Source organism: Antechinus flavipes, chromosome 6 (genome assembly GCF_016432865.1).
Source record: "Antechinus flavipes isolate AdamAnt ecotype Samford, QLD, Australia chromosome 6, AdamAnt_v2, whole genome shotgun sequence".
Lineage (NCBI taxonomy): Eukaryota > Metazoa > Chordata > Mammalia > Dasyuromorphia > Dasyuridae > Antechinus > Antechinus flavipes.
This window is the reverse complement of record NC_067403.1, coordinates 80645377-80666083: the sequence shown is the minus strand read 5'-3', so window position 1 is coordinate 80666083 and position 20707 is coordinate 80645377. Positions and strand designations below refer to the sequence as shown.

At 36.8% G+C, this 20707-nt stretch overlaps 1 protein-coding gene across 1 annotated transcript in view; it reads right to left on the bottom strand.

Annotated features, from left to right (window-relative positions):
• MND1 (meiotic nuclear divisions 1) overlaps nt 1–10076 on the bottom strand; it is a 62244-nt gene extending 52168 nt beyond the window's left edge. Inside the window, exons 1-3 of the mRNA XM_051964951.1 lie at nt 9678–10076; nt 3449–3514; nt 1879–1936 (exon numbers count right to left, since the gene is read on the bottom strand). Coding sequence (XP_051820911.1) covers nt 1879–1936; nt 3449–3514; nt 9678–9680 — 127 coding nt within the window. The 5' untranslated portion in view covers nt 9681–10076. The remainder of the gene's footprint in view (nt 1–1878; nt 1937–3448; nt 3515–9677) is intronic.
• Nucleotides 10077–20707: the final 10631 nt, after the last annotated feature.

The following is a 20707-nucleotide window of genomic DNA, read 5'->3' as shown; positions in this document are numbered from 1 at the left end:
GACATATTGTTAATGGGAAATGAAATAAGTATACTTCAGAACTTTAATTATTTCAAAGGATATTGAGAGAGATAAACAAGAAAAAGAATGGTTTGAGGAATAGATTGATTTTGATCTGAAGGTTTTAAAAGAGTAAAGAGATGAGTAGGTAAAAGGAATACATTAGTATAGGAACAAGGGAGAAATGGTTGGAATTTGTTATTTCTTATAATTGGGATGTTTAAGAAAAGTATATAAACATGGAAGAAAGGAATGGGCACCAGACTGTTGCAGGAATTTTCTTATCAATTTGATTAGTGAATGCCAATAATGCCAGAGGAACAAGCTTTATTACATCCAGAGTGTGAAGTGCCCCACTAATAGTTGGAGAATATGTGCTATTGACAATTCTTCTAATAGTATTTTTGTATAAGTAGTATATGTTATATAAAACAAATAAAAAAAGAGGATTGCTTATTACAGTATAGCTGGTTATTTTTTTTTAAAGTATGCTTGCTAAAGAGAATTATATATCATTAGCAACAGGAAATACATAAGGGATATGTCCTTTTTGTATACTTAGTTTCACTAAATCAAAAGGAATCATCTATCAGGTTAGATAAAAGAAATGGACATTCCAAAGATTGAAATTCTCCTTTTAAATTTTTTAAGCAATTAAGTCTTTTTTTTCCCCCTTTCTCCACCTTCTCTGCTATCTTGCTAACAGAAACTCTATTGAAAATAATAAAAATGTGAAGAAAAAGTACTAACCGTCTCAAAAAAGATCTCCATTATATGAGTTCAACAGGGAAATTAATAGGATTAAAAGGAAAGATAATACTGAGGAGAAAATAATTACACACACACACACAACCATCTTGATTAAGGGGAAGGGGAAAGGGAAGGGCAGGTTCATAGTTTCCTATAAAAACTTCTTTTTGTGTTCTATATTATGGAAATGCTCTTTTTTCAGGGGGGAGGGAAAGAAGGTGTTAAAAAACTCAAAAAAATTTAAATTTAAAGAATATATTTTAAAATATATGTTTGATCATGTTATAATAGTCCTATCTCTCCATAAATCAAAAAGAAAGAACACCAAAAAAATTGCTCTCATAGACACAAAGAAACTAAACAAATCTGTTCAGTGAGACCTAAAGATACCACTTCATGGAGAAGCTGAGATATCAGCTTTGAATGGAGTTTGGAAGATAGAGTTCAAATGCATTTTCAAATGTTTCATCAAAATTGGAGTTTTTAGTTTTACTGTGCTTTTTTTTTGAAATCATCCTTAGCTTTTTTTCCTTTTGGATTTATTTTATCCTTTCTATGACAATTGTCAAGAGATCTAATGCTGCTGTAATGGATAATTAGCCAATTTTGGCTTCCTGAAGACCAGGGTCTATTCCTGTCTCTGCTACATCCATGTTTGTAGTCCTAACATGTTTGGCCACAGACAAGTCATTTAGACTCTGAGTGTTCCAAGTATTTCTCTTCATCTTTGTGTTACAGAAGAGCTTCAGAACTATGTCAGTGGAAGGTGTTTCTCCACTAGGGAGAACTTCATACGAATGGAATCACAAAAATGACTATCACCACTATTTTAGATGAGAAAATTGACTCTAGAAGAGGTCAACAGAGTTGTCAAAGATCCCACAAGTTAATAAGTATCAAGTATTAAAGAAGCTTTAAACATGGGTCTTCTTGTCAAGTCTACTGTCCTTCATATTCAAGATAAAAGGAAACAAACATAATAACAGTTGCAGAAAAAAAAAGACCCATATACTAAAAACAAAAATAAACTAACAATAATAACAAAAAACAAAACAATCTAACCAAAATCCAAAAGTAACCTCTTCGAATCTTTAAAGATATTAAAAACAAAGTAAAGCTGATACTTACTAATTCCTTTCTCTCTGGGAGCAATCTTCTCCATATCTTTCAACTGAAATACATCTTTCTGTTTAAAAGATATAAATCAAAAGCATATATTTATTCTCCATTTGGTTTTTACATTCATTTCATCTCATTCATTTATTCATACATATATTTACATTTTACAATCAAAAATAGCCAGGTACTGAAATATAAGTACAATGAAAGACGTAATCTCTATTTACAAGGTAACCCAAATTAAGCCAAAAAGCATTAATTAGGTGCTTACTAGGTGTTAGGTACTGTGCTACAAGATGGGGCTACAAAAAAGGACAAAAACAGTCCTCTGCCCTTAAGCAGCTTACATTCTAATGGAGGAAACAAGGAATGACTACATACAAATAAGACACATATAGTATAAACTGGAAATAATCTTAGAGAGAAGATAATAGCATTCAGCTCTCTTTCTATAGCACCATGCTGCTTCACTGGAATGGCTGATAGGAGGCTGGAGGGAAATGTGTGGATTGAGCAAATGTTTTGAAAGGTCAAAAGATTCTTAAGAAAATCTATACAATTGATATAGATTAATGATACCTGGACTTTTCTTTCCCTTTTGCCTTTTCAAAGACTGTCAAAGACCATCACCATTTTATTTAGCCTAAGACAATATGGGAGGATCTTTATGAACATAAGAAATGGGAGAATGAGTAATGGTGACTTAAGGAAATGACATCATCACTCTCTCTCTAATCACCAAAAACTTTTAGGAATATTGAGCTATACTTAAAGAATGGTGGTCAAGTTTAAAATGTAAAATAAATTCACATTGTTTAATCACAGGACTTCAAATTAGTAAAAAAAAAAAAAAAAAAAAAAAAAAAGCTTTTTCATTATAATAACTTATTTGTCATTTTTTTCAAACACATTATCAAACATTTGAAAACAGAAGCTTCTTTGTCTTGTCCTCCAATTTGCATAGATGGCAAAATTTTTTAAAGAACTGAGCTTTCATTTTCTATTAATGGGAAGGCATAATTTGTCCAATGAATGGATAATGTCAGGAAGAAGAAAGGCTCAGAGAAAGCATAAAATTTTGCCAAATGTCACCTGCTATTCAGGAAGCTTGCCAGCTTGTTCTGAAAGGCTTGGCTCTTTCCTACCTCTATGACCTTGGGAGGCCATTGGACCTCTCTAAGTCTAAGTATACTTACTTGTAAACCTGGAAACTTTGAGGTCTAGCTCTACATCAATGATGATCCTAGGTAAAAATCTGCTACTAACATCACGAATAATTGTTTGAATTATTATTGATAATTCCTCTCTTTTTGGGAGAGGAGGCCTTGGCAGAGAGTCTAGACCTACAATTTCACCTGTTTAAAGAACTTCCAGTGTGGGGAACTACCTGAAGGGTAGATAATTTGCCCATAGCCATATAGTCAATATGTGTGAGAAGGCAAGATGAGCATTCCTGCTTTCCTGACTCTAAGGCCAGCCCTGTCATGGACTAACCACCCTCCCTCTCTCCACCTTCTCTATTATCTTGCTAACAGAAAATCTATTTAAAATAATAAAAATGTGAAGAAAAAGTACTAACCGTCTCAAAAAAGATCTCCATCATACGAGTTCTTTTCTCTTCTGCACTCAATCCTTTTTTCTTCGACTAGAGAAAGAATACAAATACTTCATTTTAAAACAATTTGAATGTGGAAATATATTTGATGTGATTGTACATCTATTACCTGTATCAAATTATTGCCATCTTGGGGAGGGGGAGAGGAAGAGGAGGGAGAGTAAAATAGAAAAAGGAAGAAGTGTAAATGAAATACATTTTATGCTTCTTAGGGGGCAAGTCTGACAGTTCTGGTTTGATGTTGGAATTAACTGAAGCACTGACAGGCAATTCAACAGTTAACAAAAACTAGAATGAATATTCAAAAAGGAGCAGGTCTTGGGTACCTACATAGTCTGATGGGCTCAATTCCACATAGGCGTACCTTTTTAATGCCCTTTGGTAACCAGAAAGCCATGTCAATCTATAAGAAAAGCACAACTTGAGCATAGATCCTAGACCAATTGAGTCTCAGAAATTACTTTCTTGATTTTTCATGGGAAATTAAGCTTAACCTACACTAGAGTAGAAATAAGTACTCTTTTAGGAAGTAGTTCTATCTCAAGACCACAGTAACATTGAGATATTATGATTTGTAGCAATGGTCTTTGATGTATATAGATATAATAATTAAGATATAGAGACAAAGTAAATATTAATTAACAAGATTATTTACTTCATACTGTGTCAGGCACTGCATTATAGGAGTTTATATTCAATCATAGAGCTATAGAGACTCAAAATGGATATAAAGTAAATTCAAAATAATTTTTATTATCTTAGCGAGGAAGATGCTAGTTTCTGGGTACAGTTGTGGAGGGCAAAGCAAAAGAGGACTCATGGTCTAGTCATTTTCTACCAAATGAATTTGTTAAATTCCACTCTACCATCATCATATATCCTGAAAGGGTACTTTGTCTCCACCATGCCCCATTTCAGTTTCCTTTTGTTGTTGTCTTTCCCCATTAGACTGTAAGTTTTTGAGGGCAGGGTCTGCTTCTCCAACACTTAGGGCAGTACAGAAGCACAGCAGGTACCTAAGAGACAATTACTGATTTGAGAGGGAAGATCAGGAAAGGCTTCAGATATTAGCTAGAATTTGACCTGAGTTTTGAAATAAACACGTGATTTTAAGAGGAAGTATAGCTTTTTTCCTTTCTATCCTGTTCTTTCTAGAGTAGTATCAGGCGCCTCTGCCGAGATGTGGATGCCCTCAAAGAACTGAATTGCCATCTGAGAACTCCTTTTTAAGGATGCCCACCTGCCAAAGCACCCTGAGCTGGCAGATCTCCATGTCCTGAAGGCCAAGCAGTCTCTAAAGTCCCATGGCTCTGTTAGAGAGCAGCTGCCATGGAGGCCCTTCTCCTGGCACCTCACCAAGGAGGGCATTCAGGAGCTGCCTGCCACACTCTGAAGAAGTCCTGGGCAGGAAAGGCATGGCCTAAAAGTCTGGAGGATGAGAGACCTGCCTGATTTACTCAGGTGAAGCTGACAGACACATACAAAGCACTGCTCTCCCAATGCTAACAAGAAGGCTGAAACTGGAGCTGGGTCAACCACAGAATTCCAATTAAGAAGTTGATTTGGGCGTGGTCATGGTCAACCTACTCAATAAAAACTGTAGAGATCGGTTTTTTATTGAATAAAATTTGGGGAAAAATATTTTTAAAAAGAGGAAGTATATTTCAGCCATAAAAATGGAAAATGGGATGTTCTATGTAACACAAGAAGGCTACTCTGGCTGGATAATCCATATGCAATAAGGATACAAAGGTTGGTTGGAAGCAAGTTGTGAAGAGCCTTAAATGCCAAGTAGGAATTTGTGTTTTATCTGGATGGCAACAGGGAGCCAATGGAATTTGAGGAATAGAGAAGTGACATATTTGCTTTTTTCCTCTTTTAATGAAAATAATTTTGATTGTAAAATTATAACAAAATCAGATTTGGCAACTTATTTGGATAAGTGAGGAGTGTAGAAGGATGATGGTTCTTTCAACAGAAATAAGAGAATTCAGAAGAGGAATGGATTTCAGGGAAAGATAATGAGTTTTATTTTGGTTATGCCTTAATTTGAGAAGCCTTTATGATCTTTCAGTTTCAGTGTCCAGGAATTTGGTAATGTGGGACAAGAATGTGAAAGCTGGACATGTCAGTCTAGGAGTGATTAGCATAGATGTGATAACTTGTTGAATCAGATGAGGTCACCAAATAAGAGAATTTATAGAAGACCAAAAAGGAGCCACATTTGGGAAGTGAAGGTGGGATATAGATGAGGAACAGCAAAAGAAACTGAGAAGTCACAGCCAGATAGGCAGAAGAACCAGAAGAAATGCAGAGGAACAAAAGCTCAGAGAAGAAAGAATATCTAGGAGGAGAGACAATGCAACTCCTGAAGAACAATCAAGAATGAGAAATGGAAAAAAAAAACTATTAGATTAGCAATTTTAAAAAATTTCTTTAAAAAAAATATCAACTCCTCCCCCCTTAATAAGTTTGGGGGGGGGGAAGGAAAATAAAAACACAACTGCTTTAACAAACATTAGTAGTCATATAAAACAATTCTCTAATTAAGTTCAAAAATTTATGTCTCATTCTGCATATTGAGTATGTCACTTTTGTTAGGCGGTAGATGGTCAGCAATTAAAATAGCACTGATAATTCTGAAGAGAGCAGTTTCAGTAATGTGATCAGAAGCCAGACCAACAAAAGTTGAAAAGTCAGTAAGAAAGGAAATGGAGGAAACAACCATATACAGCTTTTTCTGATATTAAATGGTCATTATAATGATACCAGATAAATAACTTCAATAAAAATCTCTCAAGGAGTCATAAAAGACCAATTATTACTTGTTTCTGCAAAATAAAAATAAAAGCAAATCTGGCTGAAGAATAAGAAATGGATGGGCATATGGTACTTGAGACTTTCAAAGTTCCCTACTTGGACAATTTCTTTTAAAGGTAATTTCATCTTTTTGTAAAATCAGAGGCTCTAATGATATTGCACCATAAGTTAAAGAATACTCAGGAACAACTCTACATATCATTAGATCTCAACAGAAGACTGATTATATATATATATGTATGTATGTATGTATGTATGTATGTTACAGAGATAACTTATACTGCTCTTCAACTATGTAAATATAGGCTTAGTTTTACTAAAATTGTTTCTATGACAACCCCTGCTACTTCAAATTAAATAGCTATTAATTAACTCACAATCTGGTAAACTTTGCCTAGAACAAAAATACATTAAGATGATATAGAATTTCATATTTAAAATTTCTATCATCATGAGAAAATGTTTTATAAAGACTATTCGCAATTATGCTGTAGTATGTTCTTTATCAGAGATAACAATCAAAACAGTTTTAGTACTGGATTTAAATTCTATAAAGAGCCCAGGTGTGAGGAACAGACTTTTTCCCACCTCAAAGGAAAAGGAAAAGCTGTGCCAGACAGACTTGGGCAGTTAACTCAGAACTATTAACTACCAAATTACTAGGAGAGGGGGATAGGATCAACCTGCATTAGTGACATTTTTTTTTTTAAGTTTACTTGAGCATGAGGTTCATTCACACCAATTTATTTATATCCAGGTGGCTGGCTTAGTCTAACCACAAAGAAGCCGTTATCAGTTAAAATTACATCTGGAGCGGCAGTAACTTCACACTTAAGTACCCTAGTCTGCCTGTCTGCACCACAATTTCAGCTAAAATACTGACCCTTCAGTTCAAAAACAAAAGGCTTCAAATTACAGTTAATATCAACAATCTAAACAGAGGTTTAAAAAAATTCAAGTGAAGTTAATAGGAAATGGTTAGGTGGGCAGTGAGAATGCACAAGAAACAGAATGAGGTTTGAAATTCTACTTGAATTTAGCAGCTCTGCCTAGATCCATTATGATCTTAAGCACTATTTCTCTCTCAAAATAATCCCTTGAATAGGAAACAAGCTAGAGATGCATCTTGGAAAGCTACAGGTTGATCTTATTATATACTTAACAAGAAAAGACTGCTATATCCAATAGGAAACTACAATTTACAATAAAACCCCTTTTTCTTTTCTAAGTATATACAGTAATAATAAAACTCTCACTTCACACTTCTTTCCTAATAGAATACCACGTGGTGGTTGAAGTCTCCACTTTTGCTTTATGTTGGCTTAAATATTTCATAAATTCTTACAAAACATAAAAAGCTACAAAATAAAAGAAATGCCATTCATCCCCTTGTCTTTTGAACTATGGTGTATTTTTCTTACTTGCTAACTCTTTGATAGTCTTATGTAAATTGCTGGTCTTTTACTTGGGCAGCTGCAGCCCCAGTCTTCCATTCCTTTACTCAGGAATCATTTATTTAGCACCTATTTGCCAGGCACATTGTCAGGGAGAGAAAATTATTTTTAACAATATAATATTTGTAGGAGATTTTGGGACTCAGCATTATAGTAGCTGTATTGCATTTCTTCATCCTTCACACAATTACTAAAATATTCTTCCTAATGCTTAAATCTAACCAAATCCTTTATCCCTGCTCAAAAAACCTCAGCGTCTGGATAAAGTATAAGCTCTTTAGCCTAGCATTTAAGAGCACACATTTTCTGGGGGAAAACATGCTGAGAAGTGACATAAGCATTTGCCCAGGAGGAATAGGATGTATTTCTCTATCTGCCTTTCAAAAGGTTCAGAAAAGGAAAGAATTCAGCTATCACCTTCATTTTTCAGTCCCCATCTTTTTATTCCTACAAGAATGTTTCTTCCTCCTCAAAAAGTTTCGAGGCAGGAGTTTTGTTTTTTTGTTTTTTTGTTCTTTTATGGACCCCTGTGACATTCTGGAGAAGTCTCTTGATGAAATAATATTTCTAAATATATAAAATAAACTGTCTTTCAAAGGAAGTCAATTACATTGAAATATAAAAATATTTTTAACAAGCAAATTCATGAATTCCAAGTTAAGAACATCCTTTTTTTGCCCAGAACTCTTCAGTGTTCCATCCCCCCCCCCAACCTAGCATTACATTTATATGGAAATGCATAATATTCTTTTACCAGTAGGATCAATCAACAAACATTTATTAAGGCACCAACAATGTGCTAATAAGCACTGTGGATTGAAATAAATGAAAGTCTCTACCCTCAAGGAGTTCACATTCTAGAAATTTTTACCTACTTTTAGAATGTAAGCTGGAGAGCAGCCAAGTCTCTCTTTTCATCTTTGATTCCTCAGCACTTCGAACACAGCACATAGTAACATAAATGTTTGCTGTGCCAAATTTTAAATGACTTAATTTTTTCCCAGGTTGCAATTATTCAATGAAGCAAGAAAGCATGTTAACAAAGGAAATGGGGAAAACTCGATGTAGCTCTGACATCGGGGAAAGCAAACTGAAATCGTTAGGGGAAATGTATTTAAAGCCAGCATTTCTACATTTAGTAGTTGTGACCATAAGCAAATCTCAATTTGAATCTTAATTTACTTATATAAAAAATGCACAAAGTAGGCACTTAATAAGTGCTAGTTGACCAACTGTATTGCCTCCAAGTTTTGTTGTGAAAAACTAATGAGACAAAATACAATCCCAAAATGTGTTGTTTGTTTTTGTTTTTGTTTTTTGGCGGGGGGACGGTGAGGAAGACTAGGATAAGAGGAGAGGAGGAAGAGAAAGGGAAGGAGAGAGAGGAGGGAAGAGATGGAAAAGAAGGAGGAAGGAAGGAAAAGAGAGGGAGGTGGAAGAGCAAGGGAAGGAGAAAGAGGAAAGGATGGGAAGGAGAAAGGGAGGAAGAGGGAAAGTAAAGGATCGGGGGAAGGAGGAAGAGAAGGCAAGAATAGGGAGGCGAAAAAGAAAGAAGGAAGAGATGAAGAAAAGGGATTAGAAAAGGGGAAAGAGGAGGAGGAGTATGGGAAGGTGGAAGAGAGGAGACGGGAGTGAGGGAGGAAGAGGGTGAGGAGAGGAGTGGGAAGAAGGGAAAGGAGGGCGCGAGAGGGAGGAGGAGGACGTGGAGGACGCGCTGGGGGGCGGAAACAGCAGCAGGAGGAAGGGGAGGAGCCCGGGAGGAGGAAGAGAAGGGCACGGTGAGGGAAGAGGGCTTGGGGCGGCCCGCAGGAGGAAGAGGAGGAGGAAAGGCTAGCGAGGGACAGCGGCGCCGGGCCCCCCAGCCTGCTCCTCCCGGACCCTGCCGCTCCCACGTCCCGGCTCCCCGCCGCGGCGCTTACCATGGCTGGGTGCGGGAGAAGCTGCGGGCAGAGGCGGAGCCGAGCGGCCGAGGCGCGGGTTTGATTTTGGCGCCGGCTCCGCCCCCGTCTCCGCCCCCGCCCCGCGGAGGCGGGGAGGAGCAGCGACCCCTGGTGGCCCGCGTGTGAGTGAGCAGAGCCACGGGGAGAGGAGAGAACCAGAGCGAGTCTCCCTCTCTCTCTTTTTCCCCCTCCCTCCCCCGCCTGCAGCCCCGCGTCTCTGGGGCCGGCCCTAGCCAGCCACCGAGCACTCACTAAGCGCCTGCAAAGAAAGAAAAAGCCAGCCCCTCCTCCGGCCTGCTCCCTCCCTCTTTCCCGCCTACGAAAGAAGCCGTTTGCTCCGTTTCTGATTTCCCCTCCCCGGGCGTCCGTAACCTGGGATCCATAAGTGGGGACTTAGACTCTAACGGGCATCCTTTGCACTTGGTTGGGAGAGGGGGCACCACATCTTTCCTAACTGACTTTCTCCTTTCCTTCCTTTATGAACTGGGGCCGCGAAACATGATCCTAAGAAGGGGCCCGGACTGCCCCAGACACGTCTTTTGCACGCAAAAGCTCCTCCCGTGCTCTCTGTAGCCCGCTTCTGCATCCGTCTCTGCCTTCGCTCGGCTCCTCTCTCTTTGTGTTTTCTGTCTCTTTGTCTTTTTCTCTTGTATTTCTTCTGTCCTGTTAACTACGTATGTTCAAGTCTGTTCTACTTAGGTGTCAGTCTCCTGACGCCTTACGATCTACTTGGGCTCGATTTGTCCTGTATTCTGTTTCTGCCTCTACCCTCTCTTTTCTCTTCCATTTCCCGATTTCTTACCCCCCTCCCCTACCATGTCTTTATCTCTGTCTCTCTCTGTCTCCCTGTCTGTCTGTCTCTCTCTCTCTCTCTATTTTTTTCCTCTCTCTCACTGTTAACTGTGTGTCTATCTCTCTTTTCCTCTGTTATCTGTATCTCCATCTCTCTCCTCACTATGTATCCGTCTCTTTCTATCTCTGTCACTGCGTCTGTCTCTGTGTTTCTATCTCTGTCACTGTGTCCCTCTTGCTCTCTCTCTGTGTCATTATCTGTGTCTCTGTCTCTGTCTTCCTGTCTCTACCACTCTGTCTCTACTTTGTCATCCATCTACTTGCTATCTGTATTGTGATCACTTCACAGTCAGACCATCACACTATTGCATTCATATTCTCTCAAGGTTTCTAGGGGTAATTCTATTAAGTAGGAATAGATTCCTTCTACTCATAACTGTAGGTCTTGAGCTCCCATTAGCATATTTCAATTTACACGAACCAGCCAGTCACAATTATGACACTTTTAGATTTTAAGCACAATTATTTACTTAAAAACAAGACAAAAGAAATTATGACAATATCAAATAATAACAATATGCACATATTAAGACAAATGTGTAAATAATAAAATACATTACAATCCATACCGCCTGGGGTATATATACTTTCCCATTGATCAATCAGTTTCTATAGGGAAGAGTGAGTATACATTTATAGAAATCTGATAGGTTTGTTCATGAAGGAAGCCCATGTGCTCAGGGTAACTCAGGACTACAAACTTTGATATCATTGGTTAGTTGAGGAGTGTCTGGACTGCCTCTACTCTCCAGCTGGACAAATAATCTCTTCTAAATTCAAATGTAGTATTGTCATGCTCTTTCAAATTAAAAAATCACCCTTTAAATGTCATTGAGAAAATGTTCTTAAAATGTGGATAGCAGTTCCCTATAAGTAGGGAAACGGCAAAACTCCTCAGGCTGACTATCTCTGGGCTATACAGACTAACCCAGTCAGCTCTCCACTTACCAGAATGCTGTGTTGTTCAATCAGAATAGCGTCTATGGCAAATAATTAAGGTAGACTTTGAGCTAATAAGTCTAAACCTGATTTTTCTTAAACAGAAAAATAACTAGTTACCTGTTAAGCCACTTTCTGCTTTTCCCTCTTGGAACAGAGTGGGGCAGAAGAGAGCAACATACACTTCTGAAAAGTTTAGGTAGTGGTACTGATGGGCTAATAGCTGGAACTTTAGTCTTTAGTCAACCAATCAGGAGCTGACACCCAAAGTAGACTAGTTTAAGGTCAGTCTCTTAAACATCTCCAACAAACTGCTTTTCAACCCTTGCTGTTTCTTTTTATATTATTTTGAAAGTCTTCTGCTCACTCCAAGTTTCTTCCTTTCCTTCCACCAACTCCTTTCCATTGAGCAACCATGATATGGAATATGTACAGAAAGTAATGCAAAAGATTTCCATATTAGGTATATAGCCAAAATAAATAAATAAAAAGGCAAGAAAAGCAAAGAAAGCTTAAAAATGCTCCAGTCTCCGCTCAGAGTTCATCAAGTCTCTTTCTCTGGTGGTAGATAGGTTTTTTCATCATGTATTCTTTGGAATTGTTGTGGATCCTTTATTGATCAGCAAGGCTGTCTTTTATAGTTGATTATCACAATGCTATTACCATGTATAATATTTTATTGGTTTCCCTTGCTGTTTTCCTCTTTCCTTTTTTTCTCAGATTATTTTTTAAATCAAAGCTTTTTTATTTTCAAAATAGATACATGTATAATTTTCAACATTCACTCTTACAAAACCTGGTGTTTTTTTCCTCCCTTCCCCCACCCTTTCTCTCAGGTTATACAGTCTTCAGTATCAGCTTTCTTTCTTTAATACTTTTATTTCTTATACTTTTAAACTTTTCACTTAAAAGGTAACAACTTCCTTATTTTTTCCCAAAGATAACAATAGTCTTCTTAAAAATTTACCTGTGAGAAAAATGATTACCAATAATCAATGATTTGGGGAGGTTCAGATTTCCTCCTTTTTCTTTTATCCTCCTTTCAAGACCTCAGTCTCTGAAAATTGAGCTAAATTTCTCTTTTAATCAGACCCCATCCAGGTGGAGCAGCCATTGTGATCAGTTCAGCTTTGGGTGGGAATAAATATTTTGAATAGATTACCCAAGCTGGGGTTAATTTAAGAAGTAAATGACATAAACAATCCTTCTAATAGTCATTCTTTCATTAATAGTTAACCAATCAGAGTTGATTGTTCTCCTTGGGAATATTCCTCTTCCAAAAGGCTTTCTAAATTTTGAGTCACCATGATAGTCTTTGGTCTGAGAGACAGCCAAATGACTATCCTTTTATTAAAATGCTGGCCTTATTAATTGTAGTGTTCTTTTCTTTTGTATAATATATGATGTTTCTCTGTGAATAGGTTTTTTTGGGGAGGTTTTCTGGAGGCAGCTTTAGTTTCGATTCAGAGTAATAATCACTCCAAATGCAGCCAGGAGTTAAAATCCAGTCCTTTATTGTGTCCTTCAAAGTCTTGAGCTTCAGCCTCTAGCTCCCTCCAAATGTCTCCAGCCAGCACAAAGGTGGAATATGGAATGAATCTGTCTCTGCCTCCGAGAGTGGGCTTCTGTGTCTGGTCCTGAGAGCTTTTTGCTTATATGCTACACACTGAGCACACACCAATCATTATATCACTGGGAAACCATTATTTGTTGTAGGATTAAATCAATTCTAAACTAGATTTAAACATTGTCTCCTCAATTCCACTTAGTACCTTGTTTCAAGTTCTGGCCCATAACATCTCCTTGTAGGATCAGATCAATCATACTGAACCATGCTAAATTAGATAATTATTGTCTCTATCAATTCTAATGACTTAACACTATGTAAAGATTCCAACAATTAATAACATTAAATTACATAGAAAGTATAACTCTTAAATTTTTAAAAATGCCACACTTGTCTCCAAATATGAATATGATTTCTCATTTCCTTAGTTTTACCTTGTTTAGTTATAAAATAAGTGAGGGACCATAATGCTTGGTATTTCTAAAGTACTTAAAAAACCAATTGCCTACCATGTTTTATTTGTAGCATCCCCTCTGAGCTACATCCCCAGAGAGTGGCTAATACCCCCAAGTTCAAAGACTACTTAAAAATATAGTTCACAATCCCCTCTTGGTAAATTTATCTTTAATAGTAAATCAGTATTCATAATATGCTCAAAGCAAAGGCATTTACTAAAATGGCACAGTAAAGACAGTAGCTTCAAAATATTTCCCCAATGAATGAATACTTCATTATATTTTTCTTACTTCCTGTAATGAGTGGACTCAGGCCTTGGCCAAGGACCTTCTCAGAGGAAAAGGGAACAAAAAAGCATAACTATGTTGGTAAATATTTGGGGGAAGATCTTCTACCAGGTCAAAGTTGGATAAATATAAGTGACTTTCATTAAGCACTTCCAATCTTTGGTCCTGTTCCTTCCTCTGAAATTTTAGAATTTTGAAAGTTCTTCATAACCTGACCCTTTTCTGCCATATAATTTACTCCCCTCCATGTATTCTAAAATCTAATGATTCTAGATTTACTGCTAGAGGAATACCTCAAACAAATATTCCATCTCTCCACTCTGGCCATTTTCATTGGCTGTCTCCCACGCCTAGAATTCTATTCCTCCTCATCCCTTTCTCTTCTACTTTGATCCCTTCAAGTTTCAGTTCTAATTTCAGTTTGTGCAAGATGACTATTTTCTACTCCTTAATATTAGTGTCTTCCCTCACATTACCTCCATTTTATCCTCTATATATTTTATTTGTGCATAGCTGTTTGAATGCTTTCTTTCCTTTCCTTTCCCTCTCCCCTCCATTAGATTGTGAGCTTCCTTAAAGGCAATTACTCCCTCCTCTTCTTTATATCTCCATAGCTTAACATAACGCTTTCTATATCATAAATGTTTAACAAATGTTTTTTGACTTGCTTTTAATTAGATGAACTCTAAGGTTCTTTCTAGCTTTTAAAGTATGATCTTATGAAAAAAACAGTAACAACTGTCAGAAATAACCACAATCTTAACTATGAAACATTTTAAAGTTTGCAAAGCATTTATATAATCTAAATTTAACAGGGGTCCTCAAACTGCGGCCTGCAGGCCAGATCTAGCAGCTGAGGAAGGTTATTCCCCTCACCCAGGACTATGAAGTTTCTTTATTTAAGGGCCTACAAAACAAGGTTTTTGTTTTTACTATAGTCCGGTCCTCCAACAGTCTGAGGGACAGTGAAGTGGCCCCCTATTTAAAAAGCTTGAGGACCCCTGAAAAAATTTGAACCTCACACCAACCCTTAACAATAGGTAATGCAAGTGTAATTATCTCCATTTTACAAGTGAGGAATCTGACATTTACAGATTTAGAGATTTGTCCTGGATCACATAGATACTGTTAATAATGGGAAGCAGACCCAGTTTTTTCCATCTTTAAATTTAACTCACTATGTACTGTGCGACACTTCCCAGATATGAAAAAGAGACCCAGGATGTAAGGCTCTAGGAAAGTACTATCCCCTCATCATGGAATGGAAATGATGCTGGATTCTTAAAAGTCATTATAGGCCCAGTATGAGTTTTGGCAGATGGAAGAGAGGTCTTTATGTTCTTCCTGCCTGTATGTCTGTTTTTTGAAAACTAACCTTAGCTAAGTTTAGAAAGACTTTTTATTAAGGCTGTCTGCAAGATTTTCTTTTAGCCATAAAACTCATAAAAGACAGACTAATGGCGTTGCCAGACTGGTACAAAGAGAACTTTCTTTCACTAATGAAATTATAGGACTTTGAAGATGTGAGGTTGAAGTTTGCACCTGGGAGCAAAAGTATTAGTGTGTCTGCTACGATGCAATTTATTTTTTGTTGTGATTGGTGACACAAGTTGTTTATTCACTAATATATTTCTTAAGTGACAATACATTTATTGTCTACTAAAGGATAGACAGGTGGCACAATGGATAGAACACTAGATCTGGATTCAGGAAGGCCTGAGTTCAAATCTGACTTCAGAGACTTACTAGCTATGTGACTCTGGTCAAGTCACTTGACCCTGTTTGCCTCAGTTTCCAAATCTGTAAAATGAGTTAGAGAAGGAAATGGCAAATCACTTTGCCAAGAAAACTCCAGAGAGAGTCATGAAAAGTCAGACACAATTGAACAAATGAACAACATTATTAAGAAAACCAAATAATTTATGAACACTCATTTTTAATCAAGTATGATGAAATCTAGAAAATATGTATGTATATAAGCATGAAACAAGTTGATGTCTGCATAATCCTAAAGTACCGTATTTGTATTCTGAAGACTTTGGTATGAATCTCAGCTCTTGCTATTTTAGACAAGTCCCTTGTCCCATCTGGGCCTATTTCCTCCTTTAATGAATGCAAAACTACTGAAGCCCAAGTATTGCTAGAGTTAGGGATTAGAGCCAGAGGCTAGTTTTTGAAGAAGTAGGATTAGAGTGGTATCTTTCCTCACCAAAAGAGAAAACTTGATGAGCAGATTTTTCCAAGCAAGTAACTACATTATCATCCTTTCCTTTGTGTTGAATATTACAAAACTGTAACAAAACAGAATCACTTTTATCACATGGTTGGCTATTTTTCTTTACTCTTCATCCAAGATTATTATGAGCATATAAATATTATTTGGAAATTTCTTTAAGCAGAGTCCTTGGCTTGACAGGGAGAAATTCCCGTATCCTCAAAATTGTTTGTGACTTGAATAAAAGGGGCTTTGACAAAATACAGGATGAAGCTTATTTCTTCCACAGTTTAAAATTAGGGGGTTATAATAAATCATTTCTGAGGTCCTCTTCCACTCTAAATCCTTTGCTCTATTCTTTAAAGAAGATAGTTATTCATATTCTAAAAAATCTTCCCTTGAGAAAGGCTGTTTCATTTTTATATAATGCATTCTATTGCCTTGCATCCTATAGGTGAGTAATTGTCTTGATTTACTGGATAAAATCACCAAATTTGGGAAGTCTACTATACATCTATTTTTTTCATAGGTTTGGATTTCCTTGAAGATATAGGGTTTCACCAAAGTTTGGCAGTGGTTGAAACTCCTGAATTTGGATTTTCCATCAATTCCATACAAAGCATTTGAGAATCAGGAGTCTCAGTGAGATAGACAGCAATTTTGGTGCCCAGAGCTAGAAAAAAGAAACATGTCCTCAGTTCAACTAAGAGATGGGAGAAGATTTCAAAATATTGCAAAGCAGCTGCTTGGCAGAATAGTATGGTGGGTTGGGTAAAGAAGGAATTCACTTAGGGGGAGAAACCAGGATGGTATTTGGAAGCTATTTATCAGCTTCTTATTTTAACTAATTAGTGTTGCTAAACTAGGTTGTTTATGCTGCTGGAGGATTGAAAGTGATCATTGTCCCTCTAAATTTTGGTACCCCAAAGAAAGTCTCATTTGTCTTGCCTTAATTATATCTCAAAGGATACTTCACTGGGCCTCAGTTTCCTTATCTATAAAATGATTGGTCTATATGATTCCTGCTTTCCTTCCTTTCAGCTCTAGAAGTCTGTGATGTGTTATAGGTTTTCAGGATTGGCACAAATCCACATTCTTCCTTCTTTTCTGGTAATAATGGATGTTGTACAAAGCAAGCCTCCAGGACAAAAGTCAGCAACCTTTGAATTTGGGAAGGAGCCAGTGCTGTTGATACTCTTAAAATAACATAACCCATATCTATATTTAAACCTAGGGTTTCAAAAGAGAACATTTTGAAAGGCTTAATTATGTTTTGTCAACTAATGCCAGAGAAATGTTTTCCCAACTTCATTTGTGCTAATTTATGTATTTTTACTATTTTATTTAATTTAAACCAGTGGATACAATACAACAGAAATATCAGATAATAATTATTTGTCTCCAGAAAGCATCAAAAGGAAGAGAGAAAGGGAGAAGGACAGGAAGGACAGAAAAGGTAGTATATTGGGGCACGAGGGGCTAGGAAGTGAAAAATAAATATCATGAGAGTCCTAGGCCTACATCCTATTCTAATATGAGTAGGTTACAATTCACAGGTTTGTAGACTTAGAATTAGAGGATAAACATATATAGGACCGCTTGCCATCTAGGGGAGGGGGTGGAAGGAGGGAGGGGAAAAATTGGAACAGAAATGAGTGCAAGGGATAATGTTGTAAAAAAATTACCCTGACATGGATTCTGTCAATATAAAGTAATTATTAAATAAAAATTTAAAAAAATAGAATTAGAGGATAATGTAAAGCTTATTGTTTACTTTTAGATAATGAATATCTAATTCAAGAGAATGAATAGGGAAGGGACTTATTCAAGATCACACCAGGATTCAAACCTATCTCTTTATCTCTAAAATTCGATGATCTTCATGTATGACTGAATAGCACTGTTGCTAGTATCAGTTCTCCTTTAATTCCTGAGAATAATCTTCCTGTAGTGCCTTCTACTTAAAAGAATGTCTCATGACTGTTTCCTCTTCACATAAGATAACAAAACATTGACTTAGAATTCAGGGGCTTCAATAATGTGCCTTTAACCTACCTTTCCAGCCTTCTTTCCAATTTCATTTTTGTATATACTCTGTGTTCCAGCCAAATTGGATTACAAGTTATTCTCTGAACATAGTATAACATTTCTATAAACTCAAATGATCCTGTCATCCATGTCTAGAATGTACTTGCTCCTCACTCCATCCTTTCTCAATTTTTAGCTTTAAAAAGATAAGAATTAATATTATTAATATTAGTAACAGTTTCTACTATATGGATTTCTACTGTATTGATTCTACAATGTATTTTATTGATTTCATGCTGTAATGGTTGTTATAATTGAGTTTACATCTTCCTAAAGCTACCTTTCTATATCCTTGAGTTGAGCTTAGGAATTTAGCATTCTCTTTGACTTAGTTTAAAAGAAAAGTTTCATTCTCCTGCTGTTATCCTCTGGAATATTTCCTAGATATCTGTTTGTTAAGCTCCACAAATTACTGGCCCAAAAGATACATTGTATATGCCCATTACCCCTATTTATTCCTTTAATTACAGTTGTGATCCTCTATCCAAGACTGCATCCAAGATGCAGAGAGGTCCTATAAAACAATGAACATTCCTTAATTTTTAGACACAAGTGTCGTTAGCCTCACCTGAATGAATACCAGTCCACTTTTCTCAGTATAGCTAATTGTATGTTTCTATCCTTATTAATTTATCTTTTCTTCATGTCTACAGAAATCCTTTCTTTAGAGCATGTCAATAAAGAGGGTCCTGTATACATATATTGTATAACTTATATTTTAACATATTTAACATGTATTGGTCAACCTGCCGTCTGGGGAAAGGAGGGGAAAAATTGGAACAAAAGGTTTGGCAATTGTCAATGCTGAAAAATTACCCATGCATATATCTTGTAAATAAAAAGCTATAATAAAAAAAATAAAGAGGGTCCTCTCTTCCTTTTGGGATCCCTGCTTTGCTGAGGTTGCCAGTATGACCTGCTCTGTTAATTATCAGACACTGTTAACAAACTGATCTTGCTCAGAGGCTGTACTTTAGTCTACCCTTATAAAATTTTCCTTATTTTTAAAAAATTAAATCAGTTTATAAAGACAGTTTTTTCTAGACAAGGACAGCTCTGTTAGGGCTTCTTCCCTAAAAGTTCTTTTCTGATTCATTTACTAGTTACTACTTTCTCTCTCCTCAACTTCCTTGATATTTACTTATCTGTGTAACCTGGGTTTCTCTGGCATTAGTCTTACAGGGTGCCCCTGCATCCCCTATGATATGTGTGGATAAGTGTGTGTGTGCTGGGGAGAAGATAACCTTTTTTGATTGGCTGTCCTCCTCTTTAAACATTGGCAAGACCAAGCCACTGTTTTCCACTACGTTCTTTCTTCTGTGCACTTATCAACCAGCCCAAGGGTGAAGGGTAAAGAATCTGAGCTGACCTGATGAGAGCTCTTCCTTGCTGTGTTACCTAGATCTGCAAAAAGGGGCTTGGGGTATTTGTCTCTGTACTGTATTGTTTGTTCTCCTCAGTTTCAGGTGCCAGAAGGGATCATCATGGATGGGAAGCTCAAGCCATGGTAACCTTAGAGTCAAGATTGTTGCAGAGAAGCCCTGAACAAAGTGTTCCAGGACTTGAACCCCAAAGGGTTTGGGCCTTGAAACTATGTCTGTGCTCTTTGGGAACTGAGCTAAAATATGAATCTAATCCCCTTCCTCTCCTCAGAGACTGTAAAGAAGGGGAAGAAACTATACTTCCCATATGTTGGGGGAGCATGTCTATATTATACCTCCTGAAGAAAATGTTTCTGTGTAAAAAAAGCTAATCTGACAGTCAGTATCTGATAGAACTGGGCTGCAGGCAAATACATCCACTACACTTGGAAGAATACCATGGAGTGGGGGCTGAAGCCATCATGGGAGAACTTAAAACTTCCAATCCTTTTAAGAGTCCTGAAATCCCTGGGAAAGAATAAAGTTTAATGTATCCAACTTTTAAACACTGGAGGCAAAGTAACCTATTTTACATGGGTAAGAGTTACATTTCATGTTCCCCATTGTAGAAATTGTTTTTCCTTACCCAAAGCCTTACAAATAATAAATGACAAGCCTTTGTCGATTTGAATTAAATTTCTCCTTTTTACCCCCACTTTACAGAAGAGAAAATTAAGGTAGAGAGAGATTAAGTGACTGATTCAGGCCCACAACCTGATAAGTGTTTGAGACTATATTTGAACTCAAGTCTCTAATCTAGGCAGATCTAACATTCCATCCACTTCTGTCTCCTAATTTAGTAAAGGACCATGCTCTAGCTCTTGTAGTCACTGAGAAAATATATAATACTGGTACTCAATTGAGGGCCCAGTTCCAGAGAAATAACCTTTCAATCAGAATGAGGATTCTGAATAAAAAAGCAGATTTAGCTTCTTCCCCTAGAATAAAATCAATAAAAAGATGATTGAGTGAAAATACTGCTATATTTTGGCAGGACAGGTACATTTAAAAAAAATTCTTTTGATATGAAGTTCAGCTGGTTAGTTTCATTTTGGATTTTTAAAAAATCCATTTGGAAGACTAAGGAGATCTCAATGTCATTTTTTTGTAATGCCCTATTTTATTTTATTTATTTTTTAAAATAACTCTTTATTGACAGAGCCCATGCCAGGGTAATTTTTTAC